The sequence below is a fragment of the Sebastes fasciatus genome, chromosome 6, assembly GCF_043250625.1.
Source record: "Sebastes fasciatus isolate fSebFas1 chromosome 6, fSebFas1.pri, whole genome shotgun sequence".
NCBI lineage: Eukaryota > Metazoa > Chordata > Actinopteri > Perciformes > Sebastidae > Sebastes > Sebastes fasciatus.
In genome coordinates this window covers 5,385,065-5,408,750 of record NC_133800.1, presented here as the reverse complement: position 1 = coordinate 5,408,750, position 23,686 = coordinate 5,385,065, and the positions used below count along the sequence as shown (strand labels likewise).

Below are 23,686 nucleotides of genomic sequence, written 5' to 3'. Positions count from 1 at the left end.
CATACGGCGGTTACAGCTGATAACGCTGTCCAGACCCACGGCGTCGTTGCGGAAGCGTAGCACCCACCCTCCGGTTCCCCCCACTGGACCTCTGAAATTGTGCAAAAGATGGGTGTGGACTACTACAGTATGTGTATGTGTGCGATGTTCTCGAGCAATACTTACACTTAAATGTGTAGCCTAGTTTGAACCATGGGTAGGTCTAGGTAGATAACAAAATGCAATAAAGGCAGAAAAAAAAAGTAATTAACAATGTAATTAAATAACACTGGTGTAATTTCTTCAATCAGAGCTTCAGTTAATCTGATGGAAGAACATCTATATGTTTAAATAACACCTCAGCTTGTTTTAGTTCAAGTTTAACGTACCATGAAAGTGCTTGGGGGGGGGGGAAAAAATCAATGTTGAATTTGTAGAGGTATGAAATTTACAGTAAACACATGAAGCACAAAATGAAACCAGCCGTCACTCATCGATGTAATTACCTGATCATTGGTTGTTTAGGGCTCGGGCGAAATTAGCCTCTCAGGCAATGTTTACTCTCGGGACATGGTCTGCACCCAACTATGGAGGACTAAACGAATGAATACATAAATAAATGACTCAATAAATAAATAAATGAATAAATAAATATGTCAATAAATGTAGCAAAAACAATATTGAAAATAAATGAAGCCATTAATTAATTCATAAAATGTGACATAAATTGATATTTCTGTGTTTTTATAGATCCCTATATTGACCCAGGCCTTATATGACCATTAATAACATCACACTTTATCTCAAACTATCCACTTATTGTTTCCTTTCACCTGCTCAGGGACTACAGGTGGGAATTCTGTTTACAAAGCATGTTGGGAAGTCTGGCACAAACATCTTTTTTCTTTTTTGAGATTAATTAAATTAATACAAACTAAATAAATTTGATTCACAGAGCTTGTTGTATGGAGACGGAACCTGTCAAAAATAAAAGAATAAATAAATAAATATGTCATTAAATCTAACAAAATAATATTAAAAATAAATGCAGCTATTAATGAACTGATACAAAATTTATAAAATTTATATTTCTTTTTTAATTTGCTTTTTTATTTATTTATCTTTGTATTAATTCCCTTATTTATTTACTCTTCTGTTTAATTTATTTATGTAAATAAATAATACATAAATAAAAGGGAAAATTAAACAGAAGAGCAAATAAATAAGAGAATTAATACAAAGATAAATAAATAGATAAGCAACTTAAAACAGAAACAGAAATATTTGTCACGTTTTATCAATTAATTAATAGCTACATTTGTTTTTAATATTATTTTGCTACATTTAATGACTTATTTATTTATTTATTCATTCATTCATTCTTCATTCATTGTTTTATTTTTATTTTGTTAGGTTCTGTCCTTCATACAACAAGCTCTGTGAATCAAGTTTATTTAGTTTGTTATTAATTTAATTCATCTCAAAAAAGAAAAAAAGATGCCAGACTTCCCAACACGATTTGTAAATAGAATTCCCACCTGTAGTCCCTGGGCAGGTGAAAGGAAACAATAAGTGGATAGTTTGAGATAGAGTGCGTTGTTATTAATGGTCATATAAGGCCTGGGGCTATATGAGGATCTATAAGGAATTATTTAGTAAAGTACAGCAAATCATCCACACTGTCCAAAATGTGAAATATTTTCACTAAATGCTTCCAGTCGCATAAACATGATTATGCACACAGGATTATATAAAGTTGGCTTGAGGCTTTAGTGTGTGTTCAATATCCTGCATCACATTTAGGATGTGTGTGTGAAAGAGTTGAGCCACACCTCAGCTTACACATCTAACAGCTTCCCAGTAAGATACTGGTAGCCTGGTAGTCTGTGACGCACAGGAAACCAGTCTAGTCACCAACCGTAACCACAGAGGGAACGGACGTAGGTTGGTTATATAATACGGTTAGTATAGCGATGCGACGGAGAGGGGCTTAAGTGGCAAAGGTCATGAGCCGCATTCAAATTTGAAATATCACAAGAACACAGTATGAGGATTAGTCTAATGAGTTTTCTTTTTCAACGTCTTGGTGAAGGAAACCAGTTTTCTCCAGGCACAACCACACCAGAAGGACTGGATTTATTTTTAGCCCGGGGCCTGTCCGCCGAGACTTCTTTTTTTTCTCTGTCCTCCCTGTGTGCAGAGAGCATGATTTAACAGAGGAAATATTGACCATCTGGAAAATGTACAGAAAGCGTTTTAAAGAACAGGGCGAGGAAGAATGACAGTTTCACTGCTCCGCTAATGGTGTGGTATTGTGGGACAAGAGGGAATCACAGACTGTGTGTCTGTGCATGTGTGTGTATCAGTGGATTTATATATGGAAAGTGCATGTGGCTTTGAGCTCTCCCCGCGTGTGTTTGTTTAATCTTAATGCTCCAGCTCCTGCTTGTTGTTCCTCCTTGGACCAGAGGTTTCTAAACTGTGAGGCGTGGGAGAGTTTAAGGCGGGGGGGGGGGTTCACCAGCACAGCCAGCTGTCACAGGCAGCAGCAGTGGCTCTGACAATTAAGGTACTTTAAATCAGAATTCAAATCGAATCTGAACACACAGACTTGATATTAGGGCTGTCAATCGATTAAAATATTGAACCGCGATTACTCGCATGATTGTTCATGGTTAATCACTCATTAATTGGAAATGAATCGCACATTTTTTATCTGTTCAAAATGTACCTTAAAGTGAGATGTGTCAAGTATTTAATACTCTTATCAACATGGGAGTGGACAAATATGCTGCTTCATACAAATGTATGTATATATTTATTATTGGAAATCAATTAACAACACAAAACAATGACAAATATTGTCCAGAAACCCTCACAGGTACTGCATTTAGCATAAAAAATATGCTCCAATCATAACATGGCAAACTGCAGCCCAACAGGCAACAACAGCTGTCTGACTGACTATGACTTGCCCCAAACTGTATGTGATTATCATAAAGTGGGCATGTCTGTAAAGGGGAGACTCGTGGGTACCCCTAGAACCCATTTACATTCACATATCTTGAGGTCAGAGGTCAAGGGACCACTTTGAAAATGGCCATGCCAGTTTTTCCTCGCCAAAATTTAGTTTAAATTTAGAGCGTTATTTAACCTCCTTCGCAACAAGCTAGTATGACCTCAAGTTTTCCAGTTTCATATGATACCAGTATCTTCACTCTAGCTTTAAAACTGAGCCCGCTACAACTACTACAACTACTAAAAATAGCAAGTTGCGTTAAAGAAATTAGTGGCGTTAAAACGAATTTCTGTTAACGCGTTATTATCGTGTTAACTTTGACAGCCTTACTTGATACACATACTTTTAGAGTCAGTAGAGCTCTGTCTCAAATCGGACTACTCCTGTCAGTACATTTCCATGTAATATACTGTGCACACTATGTACTTTCTTGCATAGTGCGTGGATTTCGACAGGGTAGTGTTGTCTCAAATCGCACACGGCTTTTGTACACTCACCGGAAGCTCAGTAGATCTGCTGGTGATAGGCAGCCACGGAGAACACTCCGTATCGTCAGTAATTCAACTCAGACGGATAAATTAATCCAATAATGGCTTCTACCCGACTACAGTGTAGTGTCACTTGGTGAAAAAAAACACATGAATAACTTAAACTATAACCTTAAGTTGTATAGTTTGGAGTTTCCGAACTGTTGTGTTCCGTTTCAATCACAACCGCTGCAGCTTCCTCGCCCTCCATTTTCACAAGTTTGAAATAGGTTGGGTGAGAAGTGTCCAGCATTCCACGCTCAATGTTTTGACTGTTTCAGTACAACATCTGGGTACTTACAGTGCACTGCATTTTCATGTACTTCTCCGTGTGAACGCTCTTATGCACTCAAATAGCAAGTGAAAGTACGCAAGTAAGCAAATTTAGACATCGGACATCGGCCTTTCTGAGAATAAACATGCATAAATGCTCTTAGTAAAAAAGACGCTCCTTACATCTCCAGAACTTGCCTGACAAACATCACGATTTTAAGTTTTCTTCAGTATCAAAGTAATCCAGTGATAGCTTTCTGTGCATCCACGAGTACATTGTAAACATGAACTGTTAATAGCTAATTCAGCATACTTTTAATGGTGCCAATAGTGTCAGACTTTGTAAAGCCCTTCTTTGGACTGAACAGATCTCCAGATCAGAATGCCAACTAAATGCCTGAAAGAGAAAAGAAAGAGGGCGATAAGTGATGAGAGACAAAGGCAGAGAGAGAGAGACCCGGGGGATGAGTTAATACAAACAGAAACTCAGGGCCCGTCAAACATGGACTTCAAAGTTTTCTTTTTCTTTTTGGTGTGACATTTTTGTTCTCCTCAAACCAGAGTCTGCCTCGCTCCAGAGCTTCCACGTGTCTGAGTGAAAACCCATCTGATGCCGATGCTTTAACGCAGCATTTTAGTTTTATGAGGGGTTGGCTGCCTGGCTCCTCTCTATTATGAAACCTCACGATGCACATACTTTTGCAGAAGTTAGAAATAGGCTGCCTGTTACAGAGATGTTCAGGTAAATAGAAAAATGCTTTTTCTCCTGCTTGGATGGTTTGGATGAGAAAATAGAGGAGGTGATGGATGCACACCATCTGTGTGCTGTTTGCTAAAGTAGTTACGTTCTATTGAACACAGCATATGTGTGCATTGAGGACCAAGTGGTATATTGTGCCATTAGAAATACCATAAAGCATCATAAGGTTACTGTAACCTCATTATTCCCATAGCAATATTATGAGAGTATTATAGAAATATCACAGTGATAAATGTCTTCTATAAACTCAGTATTGATTACAACACAGTGATAGTCAGTTAAGCCCTTGTGGGAGAATATTAAACTATTTCTTTTATTCTGTGCAATATGGCCAGTTGATATCGTGACGGGCTAATGAACAGCCAATTCTGTTTTATTATATCTATTTTTTCTGCCAATCTAATTAGTTTTCATTGCAATCTTAAAGTCTGCTCTACAGTATGTTTTGCCGCTGTACAGCTGTCGTTATATTGCATCACTCTCACTCTCCTCCTGTTCCACCTTCCTCATCCCTCCTCTTCTATCCTCCCTATTTCTCCTCATGATCCTCTTTCCAAATCACCTGTTTCTTTCCCCTTATCACTATCCTCTTAATATTTAATTTTTCTTTTATCTGCTCCCTACAGGAACCCTGTGGAACCTCTCGTCCTATGAACCCCTGAAGATGGTGATCATTAACCACGGCCTGCAGACCCTGACTAACGAGGTCATCATCCCCCACTCGGGGTGGGAAGGCGAGCCGAACGAGGACTCGAAGCCCCGCGACGCCGAGTGGACCACCGTCTTCAAGAACACCTCCGGCTGCCTCAGGTAGGTTCAAGCCCAGCAGTCATTTACACATGAATCAAGCTGATGGTGATTCAGTGAATGGTTTCTGAATCGAGCCCTGGATTGAGAGAAATACATCACATTTATACATACATTTTAGGGATGTTAATAATTAACCGTTAACTGACATTAAGAATTTTAACCGGTTAATTTCTACCGGTTAAAGGGACTATTTGTAACTTTCAGAAATGCTTCTTAACAGCGACACCTGTGGCCGTGAAATAAACGAAAGTCAGCGTCGGGCTCGCGCTTGCTCGCTCTAAATATACCTACACGAGCATCACTCAAAACAGTGAGGCGACACAAGTCAGCTAAAACCACAATATCACTCTATATTTCAGCTGCTTGGCAGTAATGTTAGCTGACCAGACGAAGGTCTCTCCATGAACATGATTTAGATCTGATCCTAGTGTTGGCTTTTCCTGCCTAAGTGCAGGCTGAAGCAGCGGGGCTCTCCAGCGTGTCTCCCTGCTCTCTCCGCCCGCAGCCGGAGAGAGCAGAGGAGACACCGGCACCCGGTCGGTAACGAGAAGACAACGTAAATCTCTGTAGAGCTCCGTCACTTCACAAGACACGGAAAACCTCTGTTGGTCTGGAGGAGCTGCAGCAGTTATTTCTGCACAAACGTCCCCTGTGCATTCACTAGATATTCTCAGAGCTAAACTAACTCTTCTGCAGTGTGTAGTGAACGCGTGTTCACGTCTAGAGGTGGAGCGAGCTGAGCTGTCTGAGTGAAGGCGAGCAGGCAGAGGAGGAGGGTACAGCGGCTACACGCGAACGCGCATATGCGAGCGCGCATGTGTGACGACCCGCTACATTTATGCGCGTACAAAGTTACAAATAGTCCCTTTAAATGGTTAAAAGAAATATTAAAAAATAAATTGAAAGCATTAGCTGGCTCCAGCATCTTCAGATGAGATGAGGATCTGATGCTTTTCTTTGTCGTATGTGATAGTGAACTGTTCGTCTTTGGGGTTTTGGACTCATGATCGGATACAACAAGCAATTTGAACATTTCACCTCGAGTTCTGGGAAATTAAAATGTGCCAATTTCACTTATTTTTCTGGCATTTTACAGCCAAAGTGATTCATTGATTTGAACTGAAATGATCTGCAGATTGAGCAATAATGAAAATATGCAAAAGCAGAATATAAAAGTCTAAAGTGGGAATTGCACCAAGAAAAAGCAAAAGAATGTGCAACCAGGAGTTCAAATCCAAATACTGGATATTAAAATTTAGCAAATCTAGGAAGCTGTCTTTTGGAGCTCGAGCTAAACCAGTTTTAAATCAGGAAGGAAGGACACAAAATTGTGGAGACAGATGGCAGATTTATTCAGGTTGAAGTCCATTGGGGTTTACAGCACGGGGACACACTGTAGAGATCGTCTTGGATTTTACAGAGGGGACCCCTCAACACACCCCCGGCCTTGAAAGTTTGTTTTACTAAGATACCAGTTGTAGCTGGCGACAACTGGTGTGACGTATATGAGACTACACATGTCCCTGTGCCAGGGTGAGGTTTAAGTTCTTTGGGTACTAAAAGAATTTAACTTACAGCAGATGCTGTGTTCTTTCTGCATCATGCTGGGTGTCTGTCTGCAGTAGGATTGCTGGGTGACTTTAGGAAAACATCAAACTATTTATGACACACCCCCAAACTTCCACCTTCACCACGGCAGAGTGTGTCATCACTTCAGAAGACTATCTACTGCATTTTGGGAAATAGTCAGCAAATGTTCCTCTATTCGTGTCTTGTCTTTCTAATATGGGCTGGGTAGCTTTGTCACCAGGGTTTTGAAATTTGTGAGGTCCAGAATCTTTTTTTTTTTTCAATGCATAATATTAAGCGGGAGGTCTGGGGGTCCTCCGCTAGGAAATTTTGAGCATCAAACACTTCATTTTCTGCATTCTGGTGAATTTTTATGCACCAATTTATAGTGGAAATATCTTTATTCATATAAAGGAAAACACAAAATGCAGGCACCAGGTGACAATTCAAAATATACAAATATAATGAAATATAATGCAGTAAGGCTCTCAGTCATTCTGTATTGCTTTCAAATATTTATTCTCCTGTAGATCTACTGTTTTCATTACATGTTATTTCTGCTGAGGTACCTCACATGTAGGCATGATTTACTCTTCCCTCCTCTTTTTTGTCTTTTGTTTGGGGAGGTAACCTCTTTAAATGAACATGTGGCACTTATTCTTCACGTCAATAGTAGCCTACATCAATTCATTTTCATTCATTTATAAACATCTGGACTTTAGTAGCTCATATGTGTTTCAGCAGGATTTCTGCTTGTTCAAAACTTTCTACACGTTCAAAACATATCCCACACATCTGTGTTCTCTAAGAAGTCGAGCGTAAAGTTGTAATATTTTGAGGAAAAGGTAGTAATGTTTTGAGAGTAAAGTCGCAATTTAAAGTGGCAGTAGGCAGTATATTTTTGGCATCATTGGGCAAAAATTCCATAATAACCTTTCAGCATATTATAATTCAAGTGTTCTGAGAGATAACTAGACTTCTGAACCTCCTCATGGCTCTTTTTTCAGGCTTTAAAGAATCTAGCCCGTGACGGAAGACTTTGACCAATCACAGGTCATTTCAGAGAGATAGCCTTCCTATTGGCTGTGCTCCGGTCATGTGAGCGGTGCTTGGTATTCCCTGAAGAGATCTCAACATGGCTGCCGAGTCACAAACCTTCTCATTTTACAGCTAAACCGTGCACTACAAGATGATTCTGAAAACATTTGAGGAGAAAAACAGGCATTAACGTAACATAATATTGATTCATATTTGATCAGCGCTGCCTAGTTTGACCGTTTGGTCGGAGTTCGCGAGTGATTGACAGCCGGCTCTCATAGACGGCAGATGGACAGCAGACCTCAGATCAGCTCTGATTGCTTGTTTTCCTTCGGTCTGTGAAATCTTGCAGATGCTGTTAGGAGCACCGGAGGACACAGAGGCACATGTGATTTTTTTCAGGTTACCTGTTTCATGTACTACTGTCACGATATATCAACTGTTTTATAAAAATAACTTTTTTTAATCATATTTGCTCCAATCTCGGCTACTTCAGCTTTAATAAGAATAATGTCATAATATTTTTTCTAGCATGAGAAAAAAAGAGTTTCAAAAGTTTTCAATAATATCCTCTAATACTGTGCATCCTTCACGACAAGCTAGTATGACATGGTTGGTAACGCAAGCGTTAAAGAAATTAGTTGCGTTAAAACAAATTTGCGTTAACACGTTATTATTGTGTTAACTTTGACAGCCCTAATAATCACACAAATGAAGTTAGTCTCAGGCTTATTAAGGCTGAGAGAAGATAAATTGAGACCACAGTGCAAATTGTTGCCTCATTACAACAAGTCAGTATGTTTGTGTTGTATTTTTGTTGTTGTTGGTAAGAAAGACAACATGCAAACATCAGTATTAATTGGGATGAAAAACATTAACTTTTTGAATGACCCTTATATATGAACTACAATCATTCCTATCACTGAACCTCTAATGCTCTGCTTTGACTCTTTCCTGTGACTGCAACCAAAACCTTGTTGTTCTTAGGTCAGTCATCCAAAATGGTGTTAACTTCTCCATTTCCACCGTGACATACCTCTCTGTTAAGGTGGTGTGACTCACTCGGCCGTTCGGCTGACCCTGTCTGGTCCATTTAAGAGCTGAAGGTCTGCTGTGGTCCTGGGGGGCTCTCGTCTGAGATAATAGCTTGAATGTGCCCTTACCTAAACCCCTTACATGCACATACTGTGGACCAAGACATAACCGCTCCGAAGGCCCCGTAGGTCTTTGCAGTCACAGTGCTGTCGGCTGATAAAGCTGCAGGACGATTGTTTGGCTTGAACCTGTTTATCAGCAGGAAACTGCTGCCTCACTAGAGGGTGCTGAATCCATTTTACCTCTGACCTGTAATCAAACAATGTCCACAGTAATGCTGCACAAAAAACTGATAACGTGTCAAGCAGGGTTATAACCACGCTGGTGTTTTCAGAAAGTTTCAGATTGTTTTCTAAAAGTTAGCTGTCCACACTGAAACACCAAAACATCTTTCTCCTATTTAGTTTGTGGCAGTAATCAGAATTCATTTCTTCCTGGGGGGTGACCAAAATATTAAAGGGATAGTTCAGATTTTTTGAAGTGGGGTTGTATGAGGTACTTATCCATAGTCAGTGTATTACCTACAGTAGATGGCGGTCGGCTCGCCCCCAGTTTGGAGAAACAGGCAGGAGTACCGGCACAGGAGCAAAGCAATGCACTGCTGTGGATGGGGGCAGCAAATATTTTAGCCACCTAAAAGAAAGGCCCACTTAAAATTAACCATTATGATTACGTGTACATGTATCATAAATTATTTGGAATATTTTCACCTCTTTACCTTGCCGTGCGACAGCCGTTTTCGATGATGAACTGAAACCATAATATCAATCTATGCTTTCTTCAAAGCCACCAGACTCCTTTGAAAAAAAATGTAATTTTACCTCACAGAACACGAGAGTTGCTGGTCTACCGATGCCTCCATCTGTTAGGTTGTTTGTGTTATTGTGTGACTTTGGTGAGTGTGAATTAACCCTTTAATACCCCCTACCTGTCTTTGTTTATTTATGGTATCCAGCTTCTACATTTTGAGAATTAGTTGCTTTTTGTTTTCTTACATGACAGTAGATGTTAATAATGAACTGTTTAACCGTTAACCAACATTAAGTATTATAACCGATTAACTCTATCGGTTAAAACGGTTAAAAGAAATGTGACAGCTACGTTCACAGCTATAACGCCACCGACAACACACACATGGTCTATCGGAAACTCACTGACGTTACGCTGCGCTGACAGACTGTATGTGTGTGACTACGGGGAGCACGAAGCTACCAGCAGAGCTGCAGATGCCAACGTAGCACAAACACACACACTGTTTGTCGAGCAATCACTATCGTTAATCCGGGCAGACAGAGTGTCGTTACGCCGGGCAGACACACAGCTGACAACCTGCTAAACTAAACTAAATGTGCGGTGGAGACTTTTACTGGGAAAGTGGCTGCATGTCCACGACACTACACAAAGCACCGTGGCTGCTAAGTTAACGCTTCCGGACCGGTGAAATAGGGAGTGTCTGTTGTGCTCATACACTGCAGCTCGCGCACCGCTGCATGCGAGGCAAAAATCTTGTCATTAACGGTTAATAATCGGTTAACGAGGGTCGGTTATCGGTTAAGAACATTTTTAAAAATTAGCATCCCTACAGTAGACTGAATATCTTTGGGTTTTTGACAGGCGGTCAGACAAAACAAGGAATTTAAAGATGTCAGCTTGGGTTTTAGGAAATTGCGAAGAGCATTTTTCATTGTCTTATTGACAAAGTGATTAATCGATTAAACAAGAAAACTATTTGCAGATTAATTGATAATGAAAATAACAAGTTGCAGCTCCACATCAAAGTCATCTAAAAGCTTCCCTGTTTTCAAAATGATACACTATGGAGAAGAGCATCGGCTGAATACCTGATATTCAAATTGAATGCAATTTAAGCATCAGGCAAAAAATGGAGTGCACCTCAAAAACGGCAAAAAACCTCAGTGTAACATCCTCTCTGCCTCGCTCTGTAAATGCTGTCATCAACTGAGGATGACTACTTCAGTGCAACGATCTTGAATTCCTGTTATTAACTTCCAAGTAGTTTTCCCCTCTCCAAGTATCTCCTCTCTTCTACCTTCCTCGCTGAATCTGTCATTCTGGCTTCAACTCCGACTGACAGACTGTTGTAAGTAGTGAAAGACAGAGAGTGTGTATGTGGCGCTATCACGCCTGGCTGTGCTGTCTCCTCCCGGGCCGGCCAAGCCCGTCTAGACTGTAATCCAGGCCAGAGCGTCTCCTGGAGTAGACGGCGCTGCGGCGTGCTAGTTGACATCCAGAACAATACAACATCCAAATCCAGCTCAGACAGAAAGTACCAGAATGTATTTCACACATTATTGCTCTGCATTAGATGCTTTCCAGCTAGTTCTCTCTGGCTGTAGAAAGTCTGGAAACTTGCTTGTAATTTTAGAACATTTTCTGCTGAGTTGAAGAGCAGCATTAACGAACCAAGAGGGAATAAATGAAAGCGCTGTGATGTAGCTGAGGAAAGTCATAGAGAAGTCATGGAATTTTACATCAGGGCCACAGTGGGAACCCTGCTCTCACCGTTTCTCAGCGTCTCTCATGATTTCTTTTATCTGTCTTTTCTTTTTGTACTGTATGTTTTTCAATCACTACATCCAAACCTCATCACCCCTGATGCCACACATCTCACCGCTGTCACATATCACAGTATCTCCCCCTGCGCTCCCTCGACCCTCGATGCAGCCACACTGCTGACGAGAATACGTCTCCATGGCAACTGTGACCAAGCCCACGGTTGCCTAGACGCAGGGTCTGTGCGCTGGGGAGAAGTGCTGATGCCAGGGAGAATCTGTTTACTCACGCCAACAGAGACGCAGCTTGCACCTCAATAAAGCCGGGGATAGTTTTATTATAATAGCCTCCTCTGTCGATAGGAGCCAGCTTATTTACAGTGTTTACACTGTGGGCTCGGTGATGGGGAAACAGTGTGTGTCTGTGTGTGTTGTCATTGGTGGGGTTGGGGTGTACTCCAGGGTTGGGTATCAAGAGCTGGTTCTGAATTAAAACTGGTCCCAGTACAAGAATTGGCATAAAAGTGCTTTTTAATTCTACAATCAGCTGCTGGGCTTCCATGCGCACCAGTGCTTGCACATGCATAGTGTTTATAATACAACATGTCAGATCAGAGAAAGGGTTTACTATTGTGTGATTTTAACAAAAGACAAGGATGGTTCAGGGACATTTAATCCCAAAAATAACTGAATGTGAGGAGACGTGATGACAAACAGCTTCTCCTTCAGCTGGGTATAAGAACGCAGGGTTTTCTAAGGTCCCCAGTAATGGTCATAATGCCCCAGAATCGCATAATGTTAGGACGTCCAACTCAACAAAAAATATGTGTCACTAGTGCCTGTCAAGATGGAGGATGTTTATATTGGTCTTTTCTCTTATCTCAACATCTACTCGATGGATTGGAACAAATTTGGGTACAGACTAGGGATGTCACGAGAACCGATACTGGTACCAAGTCGATGCCAAAATTCAAAAAACGTGACGGTACTCTTTTTCTACACTACCGAAGGTACCGTATGATGCCTGTAATCAGGGTCCGAAATTAACAAGCACAAATGCGGGTAGATTTTCCGTTTGGCGAGGATTCACTCTTGTGTAAATTGCTGAACTGAAAAACTGATCAGAGATCATTTATTGATTTGTTTGAGAAGAGGATTCACTCATGGGGGGAGAAAACTGAACTGAACTGAATTTCTATCTTTTGTTGTATATTGCTTAATCTCTGAAAAGTGGTGCTTTTTTTATTGTCATCAAAATATAACATTAGCATTTTAAATAAATATTTAATGGTCTAATGGTCTGTCACCATGTCAGTGAATTTGCTTTACTCGAGACGCTTCTGGCCACCAGCAAACGGCCTTCAGGCCCCACGTGTCATGCCCCTCGGCTTCTGATGCCGACTCAAAAGTCCCCCTTTACTCTGTTAGATACGAAGCGGATGTATTTCACTGATGGGAACGGATTTATTTCTCTTATTCACTGCTTTGTTCTCACTAACGCCGCTCTCTCTCTTCAGTCACTCTATAGTTCCCTCAACCATCTCTCTCTTTCTCGGCTTGTTGAGCTGTGGAGGAGTGGCCACCTTTGAACGCAGTGTGTTTACAAACAGCAACCGAAAACGGTTACATATTATACCTTTAAACATGTTAGCATTGTCATTGTTAGCATGTTAGCATGCTGACAATAGCATTTACTGTAGCTCAAAGCAACACTGTGCCTTAGTAGTAGAGCCTCACAGAGCTGCTAGAATGACTGTCGACTTTAGACTTGTTAGACTGGTGTTGTGCTGTATGTGTTTCCCAAACTGGAAAAGCCAATAAGAGCTTTATAGACAGGATTAATATTGAGGACAGAAAAATTGCAACAAAATTGGCAACAAGCAAGATAGAAGCAGCTTCTTTGATCAACATGACAGCCTGTCCCAGCAACTACTGCAGCTTCTGTGTCCACTGAAAATGACTTTACTGATTTGTCAAGACAAAATAACTATAATAATGAACACAATTTCAGACTGAATAACAAGCCTTTTTAACGGCAGACATTTTGACTTGTCGAAGTAGGAGAAGTACAGGTGTTACTAATGAAATTAACAATGGCTCTGTTCTATTCAAGTAAGCTGTGACAGATTGACAGTGAGCCAGCATGCACAATACCAGGACCCTGAAACTGACGCAGTAAATGGAATTCAGTCATCACTCATTTTATTGTTTGCACCTGTGCTTTTCCTACTATGACACGTCAAAATGTCGTGTGTGAAACGTCTACGATGTGAGTTTTTTTAGCAGCGCAAATCTGCTGATATTGGAGGTGAATTTGGCTTTTAACATATTTTTGTCTATTTTCTTACTCAGATAATATAAGAAGGATCGAACAAGATAAGATAAGAGGCAGAATCCATAAGATGAATGCAGAATTAAATCAGGATCGATAAAACGTAAAGGATACCCAACCCCAGGGCACACATATGGTCCTGCAGTGTTGCCACTGACCTTGCAGGGCGTCATTAGAGGTCAGCCATGCCTCCATCCATCTCCATCAGTCTCCATAAGTCCTGCTCCAGTCTATTCGTCCCAGCTGCTCTATTGTCCTCTGACGGCCGCATGACTCTGAGCGACCTTCACACCCACACACTATCTGATAAAGCACGCACACTATAGGCACATCCAGATCACAGTGACAGGACACAGACAGACCTACACTCACAAACCTACTTGTTCTTTTAGCCTATAATAATAAAATACTCCTCACAGCCGTCACTGGTTCAGACACAATGAGACCAGATAAAGGCCCAATTTTCTTGATTGGTGAAATGCCACTTAAAAAGGTATACAAATACAATCTGATGGCTTGAGTACTTTCAAAACGGCACTGATCCGCGTTTTTATAGGAACTTTATAATCATTGTGTTTTGGTATTTTGTTATCCTTTGTAACTAATCCTTGTATCCTTGTATCCTTTGACCATCAAAATAATAATAATAATTTTGTCAGTGATGTCATGGGAAGAAAGTCTATCTGCTATTAAAGGAACAGTGTGAAGCATTTAGGGGGATCTATTGGCAGAAATGGAATAAAATATTAAAAAGTATGTTTCCTTAAACTTGCAGTAGGCAGAATGTTTTTGGCTTCATTGGGCAAAAATGTGATAATAACCTTTCAGCATATTGTAATTCAAGTGTTCTGAGAGAAAACTAGACTTCTGCACCTCCTCATGGCTCTGTTTTCAGGCTTTAAAAATCTAAATCGGGAGACTTTGACCAATCACAGGTCATTTCAGAGAAAGCGTTCCTCGTGAGTGTTACTATTGGCTGTGCTCCAGCTGTTGGGTGGTGCTTGGTACTTCCTCAACTTAATCTCATCATTTTACAGCTAAACAGTACACTACAAGATGTTTCTGAAAACATTTGAGGCGAGAAATTGATTCATATTTGATCAGCGCTGCCTAGTTTGACTGTTTGATCGAAGTTCACGAGTGATTGACAGCTGCTCAGAGACGGAAGCTAGACGGCAGACTCCAGATCAGCTCTTACTGCTTGTTTTTCTCCGATCTGTGAAATCTTGCAGATGCCGTTAGGAGCACCGGAGGACACAGAGGCACATGATTATTTTCAGATTACCTGTCTCATGCAGTACTGTCAGGATATAGTGACCGTTTCATAAAAATAACTTTTTTTAATCACGTTTGCTCCATTTCTACCCACTGCAGCTTTAAGTGTATAATCACCCAACAATACAGTATAAATCATGTTTTTCTTACCTTAGAATGAGCCGTTTATATCTACATATGGAGAGGGTCCTCTTCATGGAGCCCAGAACGGACAAACCAAACACTGGCTCTAGACGGGGCCATTTGCGCTTTCACGTCGGCCACCGTAGTTCTCCTACACGCTTGGCACATGGGAGAAGTTTCAGTTTGTTGCAATCTGCAACCTCACCGCTACACTCTGGTCTTATTAAAGGAGGAAAGAAAAATGCTTTGCCTAGGCCAAGCATTTCTAAAATGGCTCTAGATCTGACATTTTGACCTGGTGATAAAGTCAGCGGATCACCAGAGTTGCTACTGTTCATCCTGAGGGGGACATTCTTCATGGCAGTCCTTCCAATAGTTTTTGAGACTATTTCACTACCTCATGGTTGCACTAGAGGAAAAGTGGATCACCAAAGTCAGTAGGATTCTTCCTCCAATTTTCATGGCAATCCATCAAATTGTTTAGACATACCAGTGTAGACCAAAGTGGTGGACCGACAGACCCTCCCACAGACAAACATTGCCATTCCCGGAGCCAGCGTAGGGCTAGCACGGCTAAAAAAAAACAATTAAATATGCCGTCATACTGCAGCTAGGATTGGTGACATGATCCCTCGCGGATGCTGGTTGTCATACTAATACAATACACTTTCCAGCACATGAGGTTTCCTGTTGTACAGCAGTCAGAACTAGCGAATGTCAGAGCAAGCCATGGAAGGTTAAACAGAACTAAAAAAAATACTCCTAACACTACTAAACACTAAAACCAAAGCTAAATTGCTTTATAAACACAATTAAAGATACAGATGTGTATGGCTTATGCTAGTACTGTATATTATGTCACTTAATACTGTTGTTATTTCACATGTGTCACGAATTTCACATCACTGTTATTATCGTTTTGTAAGGTTTTACAAATCCAAAATGGACTGCTTCTTTCAAAAAACATTCCGGTTCCAATATCGTAACATTAATTAACAGTGATTTCTTGATGCTTTAGAAACTTACTCACACGGAGAGATGAAGTGCAGCAACACAACAACAGATGGAAAACTCGCAGATAGATCAATAGTCATCAGCACCTATAGACCTTAACCCCCACTAACTATTACACCACCAGATAACCTGTCCAGTGACAACAGCGCCTTCCCGCACTGTCTCCGCTGACAGATGCACCCGTCCATAAACCTTCGACCGAGACAACTGCTGCCGGGAGAGACTCCAGGAAATGAAACAGCTGACAATAAAACTCTTCTGTCTGTCTGCCCTCAAACACACTCCTGTCAAATAAATCCAAGGCGGCCGCTCCTCTGGATCCGTTTACAGGGGAGGTGGCGACCGTTCTCTGACAGCTGAAGACGGATGGGTTTAGTTTATGAGCGGGTCCAGATGTCCGGTGCTGTCTGTCTGGTTTCTATCCAAGATTAGTTTTAATTAGCACTGACTGTAGGATGGATCCATGGGTCTCCATGGCAGAGACACTCATACACTGGTCAAGAAGATGGCAAGGTGTAAGGCAGGTGATGTGGTTGTGTGTGTGTGTGTGAAGTTGTAGGACATTAGGTGGAGGTGTACATCCATTCTGATTTATGAATGAATTATAAGTGAGCACAGAAGGAATATTTTAATTAGGACTGTCAAAGTAAACGAGTTGCTATTTTTAGGTTGTTGTGGGCTCTGCTTTAAAGCTAGGGTGAAGATACTGGCATCATATGAAACTAGAAAACCTAAAGAATCCATCGGTACCAAGTCATACTAGCTTGTCGTGAAGGAGGTTAAATAACGCTCCAAACTGACACAAAATTTTGGCCAGGAAAACCTGTCATGGACATTTTCAAAGGGGTCCCTTGACCTCTGACCTCAAGATATGTGAATGAAAATGGGTTCTATGGGTACCCACGAGTCTCCCCTTTACAGACATGCCCACTTTATGATAATCACATGCAGTTTGGGTCATAGTCATATTCATAGTCAAGTCAACACACTGACACTCTGACAGCTGTTGTTGCCTGTGGGCTGCAGTTTGTCATGTTATGTTTGATCATATCTTTTATGCTAAATGCAGTACCTGTGAGGGTTTCTGGACAATATTTGTCATTGTTTTGTGTTGGTAATTGATTACCAATAATAAATATATACATACACTTGCATAAAGCAGCATATTTCCCACTCCCATGTTGATAATAGTATTAAATACTTGACAAATCTCCTTTTAAGTTACATTTTGAACAGATAAAAATGTGCGATTAATATTTGATTAATCGCGATTAACTATGGACAATCATGCGATTAACCGCGATTAAATATTTGAATCGCCTGACAGCCGTAATTCTAATACCATTCAAACACAGAGCAACATGACTTTGCAGTTGTGTCCTTTTTTTTCTGTTAAACTGAAACATTATATCGCAGTGTTGGATTTGATATGTGTTTTAGTCCACGCAGCACTATACAGTAAAGCACTCCAGCTCTGCTTACCTCAGCCAGGCTGCCACTCTTCTCCAGTACTAACTGGGGGTCGGCTAATGGGATTATGTGGGTTGGAAGCCCTCATAAATGAAGTCCCCGGTGAGGAGCAGGGAGCCCCAGCTATCCCTTAACCCTCTTTAAAGCCTCGCCTTTCACAGTCAGTCAGACAGCCGCGCTAAGACTGCACCGGCTCTGCTGCCAGTGTGCTTAGAGGAGCTGTGCTCAAGGCGCTGGCTGATGTAACACGCATGGCATTTCCCTTTGTAGCAAAAATGAAATTTATATTCATCGTTCTTTTAAGATTTATTCCTGAAGCAGTCGGGCGTTATTACATCGCACTAGTGAGGCAGACGGGGATGGGTGAAGAAGGCCACGGGTCACATGCGAACACAGAAAGTCATAAGGTTGGGTTAGACTGGTTTGCTGATATTGGGCTGTTTTTTTAACCGTCATACATCTGCCAGTCATTGTCATCCAGTCGGTAAATATCTTCCTATAAAGCTAGGGTCGGTAATGTTGAGGAACTAGCAAGTGTACACTAGATTTAAAAAATGATCCAACCAAAACAAACAAGCAGCACTCGCTCAAAAAGTCCCTAAATCTAGCCAGAAAGTCGCCAAATCGGCAACATTGACAGTGCATCCCTTCAGGCCTCCCTCCAAAGCCACTCCCCCAAAATGATCATTATGAATGTAAAGAATGAACATGGCTATTGTTAGTACTCACAGCTGTCAAGCTAGCAGCTTTTGGAAGAGTCCGGTGACTCGCAATGAGAGCACACACAGAGTGCGCTCTGTCAGGTAGGGCTGAATGAACCCAGCCCTAGCTTTGAACTAGTAGATCATAGTAATGTTGCATACAGTACTTAAATGAATGAATGAAGAAATAACATCAACAACAACAAAACATCTCAGATCTTTCATGGCGCTCAGGTTTTTGATGAACCCACACACTTCAGATGTTTTTATTTCAAGGTTTTTGTTTTGTGTTCTTTAGTTTTTATATCCTCCTCCTGATATTTCATTGAGTTACATTTTTCATGATTACAATGACAAAATAAACTTGGATTTTTGACTGTAAGATTTGTTGCAGCTGTTCATAAAGTACCAGTCGTAGCAATGATAGTGCTGCCTCTTGCTTCAGTAGTATGTCAGATTTTGGGGGTTTAATATGATAAAAGTGTTTAAATTTAAGATAATGACCACTGGCTCGAATATTGACTTTTGGCAGCTACAATAAAAACCTTCAAATACCATACAGATCTTAGTATATTGTCTTGTATATACGGTCACATTTTATAATACCCATCATTTATAAATTGATAGTTAATTGAACGTAGTTAATAGTTATTTTACTGTTAACCAACAATGATAAATAATAACGTTTACTAATTATTAATAATGCTGTAATTTCGGTTATTTTATCAGTAGTTTTGTTGTATGAAATAATTAATTTATAAATGATATATTGCATCATAGCTGATGCATAGCTGTAATCATTTCATAATTATTAGCAAATATAATGTATAAATAATAATATAGTATATTAAATATTATAATGTGTGCAACAATAAACTGTTATGTAATAACTTTTATAACTTTTTTTTCATTTCTTATAATTAGTAAATACTATTAATTATAATTTAATGGTTTGTTAACAGTAAAATAACAGTCATCTAAATTTTAATTAACTATCAGTGTACCATTTATAAATGATGGTTATTATAAAGTGTTACTGTATATACTTACAAGACGTCAGAATTTTAAATATTACGTATCTCCCCTTACAATCTGAATCATCTGCCGCAGAATGGTTGCAGAAATTGTAGAAGAGCTGTATCTTGGATTCTGTTTCTGCAGATTCTGTCAAAAGTGTAGTTATATCTGGTTGATGCTCACTGACAGTGTGTGTGTGTCCAACTTTTTTTTCCTACAGAAACGTGAGCTCAGACGGGGCAGAGGCTCGGCGCAGACTGAGGGAATGCGAGGGACTGGTGGACGCCCTGCTGCATGCTCTCCAATCAGCTGTAGGGAAGAAAGACATGGACAACAAGGTAAAGCGTTTGATTAAAACCCACTAAGACACACATTCATCCTAGAGACGTACCACGCAGGTGTACTTGTAGATGACAATGTCCCTGTCTCTCTCTTCCCTCCTTAGTCTGTGGAGAACTGCGTTTGCATTATGAGGAACCTGTCCTACCACGTCCACAAAGAGGTGCCGGGCGCCGAAAGGTTCGTGGACCCCTCGGCGCCACAGGCCCCCGGCTCAGCAGGACCACAGAGAAAGAAGAAGGACGACGCCGGCTGCTTCGGAGGCAAGAAGGCCAAAGGTGAGAAGGAGGAAAGAGGGAGACAGATACAAATGTGATGAATCAGAATCGTAAACTTGAGAAATTCTTTCTGCCTCTTCAATGAAACACCTGCTATTGCTAAATTAATAATAGTAGAAAATTGTGATTGTGATTTTTTTTGATTGCGTAACAGGCAGCTAATTAGAAAAGTTTCTCATCATATACAGTAAGCTCTTTATAGAACATTTTGTTTAAATGATTTGTAGGCGCTGCATGTGGTGGTTTTATTGTCCTTATTATTTTTCCTTTTGCCTCCTTTTAATTGTTTTTCATGGAATCTGTAGGATGTGAATAGAATTGACAGAGAGCAGGGCGCTTATTCAAACAGCTGGATTGCACAGATACCATTCTTTCCTTTGTTGTCCTCCTCCTCTTTGTTGTATCTCACTTCATTGTTGGTTTTATAAATGAGCGCTGGGCTCACAAAAATCCCCTCTGACAATGACTGTGTTATTAGAAAATGTGAAGTAATCTGTCACATCTTATGCGCATATAAACTATACTTTGGATGTCTCAAATGCAATTCTCCTCTCTTGGCATTCGCATGAAAACAGGGTTTAAATTTTACAGTTATGCAACGAATGAGCCAGGAAACAGATATAGAAAAACTTGTTCAATCTCTTCAAATTGTCAATATTTTAATAAATTACATTTAACAACTCAACTTCAACCACATTGCCCGACCATTTGGTTTGTATATGTGATTTAAAACGCTCATAGAAATACTAAAAACAGTAAGATATCACCTTCAGGGACACTTTAATCAACTAATGTAAAACAACAAATCACAGCCGTCTGGATTAAAAATGTCAAATAGAGAGTAATTCATAACAATAACACATTAAAGAGGACCTATTGTGCCTATTTTCATGTGCATACTTATATTTTGGGTTTCTACTAGAACATGTTTACATGCTTTAATGGTCAACAAGACAAGAGTATATGTCTGGATCTTGAACGGTCAGTCTGTGAATTTGTGGCTAAATTGTTACACAAATAGTCAGTGGTCATGTCTTTAATGCTAAATCCAGCGGTACATGTCCACCAGGTCCGGTTAGGAAACTAGGGGACGCTCTGTTCCACTCAACTGGCGTTCAATTGGTGACGTTCCCTATCGTGGAATGGACTTGATTGGTCCCTGGTTTACTGCTCGCCGTTTCAAACAGGAAACAACATGGCGGCCTGCTCGTAAACTTTCTGTTATTCCGTCTAAACAATCCACCAAAATCTACTTCTGAAAGCATTTTAAGCAAGAAATAGGCGATGCCACTGCTGAATCTGGTTTCATTTTAGAACTAGATCGCTTAGTTTGAGAGCTTGATCCGAAGTTTCGTGAGCCAGACGTGTCGCGCTGGACTGGCTCATTAGCATAAAGGTCTGTTCCCCTCCGTTTCATTTTGAAAGAGCAACGACCAATGAGGAAACTCCAAGACTCGGCCGTCCAATCGTGTAACTTCATCACTCTGTCAGTCACTCAGTGACAGACTTTTGTGTTTGTAGGGCTGGCCCTCTGCGGTCCAGCCAAAAAAACGCTTTACTTTTCTCATACCGGCTGTGTTGCAGCACTTCTCCAGCTCCGCTCTAACTAGCTTTGTTTGAGTGCGTGCCAAACTAGCCGTTATGCAAATGTATTACTTGGTCACATCACCACGTAACGGAAGAAAAGGCGGGATTTCAAGCGAGGCGTTTAAAGCAGTTCAGGAGCAGTGTTTCTGTGGAGAGAGAGGAACTCCCTTTGGCCTAGACTTTGTAACTTTGCAGACCTTTTACATGCACAAAAGAACTTTATAACACACTAAAGGAAAGGGAAAAAAGCACAAAAGCATAATAGGTCCCCTTTAAATTTTACATTGGACCAAGCTACCGCACCATAAAGGAGTGATGAGTCAGTTTGTGTATTTACTGTCACAGTAACCTCTTAGCTTCAATACAAGTCTACGATGAGACATGTGTGTTCCACCGCTTGTGTAACGGACACGCATCGCTGCGCCGTCTGCTGCGTCAGGAGTTTTTTTCGCCGTTATTGGTTCTCCTTAACAGATGTGCCGTGTACGCACGTGTCGCCAGCGGCGTCTTAATCAGCATCCTCCCAGGCTGTTAGCTAAACGACACTGTTATCTCCCCGCTGTACAACATTAATGGCTGCCGTTAATCAGTCAGCCAATGAGGTGCGACCACCAGCCGTTGACCCTTGACTTCTAACGACCCATCGGAGAACCCTTTTCGGTTCAGGGGTCAGGAGAACACGGTGGCTTTAACATGTATACACAGTCATAAAGACACCAATTAAGCACATAAACACATTCACACATGCATTCACAACACACACACACACACACACACACACACACACACACACACACACACACACACACGCACACACATGCTTTGAATAATGATAAATGTTTAGCTGCTGCAGACCCTGAAGGTGTTCTTTGAAAAGAGGAGGCTCAGGTACAGAAACATTAAACGCAGCTATAAAGGAGCATGGAGGCGGGTAGTTAAGCAACACTGTCGGCAGTATGCTTGGTAATTTGTTACCTTAAGTAGGCTAAGTTTGGCCTCCTCTTCAGTTTAATGTCACATTCAGTATTAAATATACCATTATGCTTAACACGCGCTCAGCAGCTTTGTTTTAGCTAATAAACAGGCTGATTCTTGCCTGTTGTTCCCGTCCCTTTGAGCACATTTCTGTTCTTTTCTATTTTAATGACAGTTTGTTGTGTCGCTGTGACTCTCTATCCTGCCCTCCTGTCTGACAATAAAAGCCGATTACTTTCTTTCTCAGCTTTTTCTTTCTTTCTCTTTTGCTAGCTTATCTTCATATCTTTTCCTATTTTCCTTTATGATTCACACTTTTCTTTCTCCCTCTCCCTGTCTCTCTAAAATGCCGTCCCACTAATGCCAACTCTTTGAGCATGCTTCTCAGAGAACACCTATGGACTGCTAATGGCTTCCCATCTAGCCTCTTTTCCATCTCAAAAGTACTCCTTCCTTTTCCTCTCTCTGCACTCTCCTTCTTTCTCTATTTTGTCCCCCCCCCCCTCCCCTGCACTCTTTCACTCTCCCTATTCAGTAAAAGATGACTTCTTTTTTGTGAAACTGTTCATCTATTGCACAGCTTCTTGACACGCGCGCACACGTCTTTTTCACCATGCCTCTTCTCTCTTCTCCCTGCTCTGTGTTTTTTGGCATTGCCGCTGCTTCCTTGGCTAACTATAGAGGAATGGTTTAATCAAGGTGAGTGTCCCCCCTCAACCCTTCTCACTCACAGCTCTCCTCCCCCTCCCCTTCCTCCTCTCCATCCTCCTTCTCCTCCTCATCCTCCTTCCCCCTGGCTGTAGAATGTAGTTAGAAGTAGTTTTGGGTGTCCTCCAAAAACCTGAGAAAGTTCCAAGGACTTCAGAAAATTGGGGTGTTTCACTCATTCCACATGCATTCCTTCACCATGTCTACATGAGTATTTTGGGCCCTGTTCAGACCTGGTATTAACATGCGTCCTGAGCGATCCGATCACAAGTGGACAGCTTCAA

At 40.9% G+C, this 23,686-nt stretch overlaps 1 protein-coding gene across 13 annotated transcripts in view; it reads left to right on the top strand.

Moving 5' to 3' along the window:
• arvcfb (ARVCF delta catenin family member b) overlaps positions 1–23,686 on the top strand; it is a 299,063-nt gene that overhangs the window by 218,042 nt on the left and 57,335 nt on the right. For 9 of the 13 annotated variants that reach the window (XM_074637267.1, XM_074637273.1, XM_074637268.1 and 6 more), the window contains 4 exons: positions 5,185–5,368; positions 19,736–19,853; positions 19,961–20,132; positions 23,376–23,393. In XM_074637267.1, coding sequence (XP_074493368.1) covers positions 5,185–5,368; positions 19,736–19,853; positions 19,961–20,132; positions 23,376–23,393 — 492 coding nt within the window. The remainder of the gene's footprint in view (positions 1–5,184; positions 5,369–19,735; positions 19,854–19,960; positions 20,133–23,375; positions 23,394–23,686) is intronic. The other 4 variants (XM_074637271.1, XM_074637275.1, XM_074637279.1 and 1 more) reach the window with 1 other exon arrangement.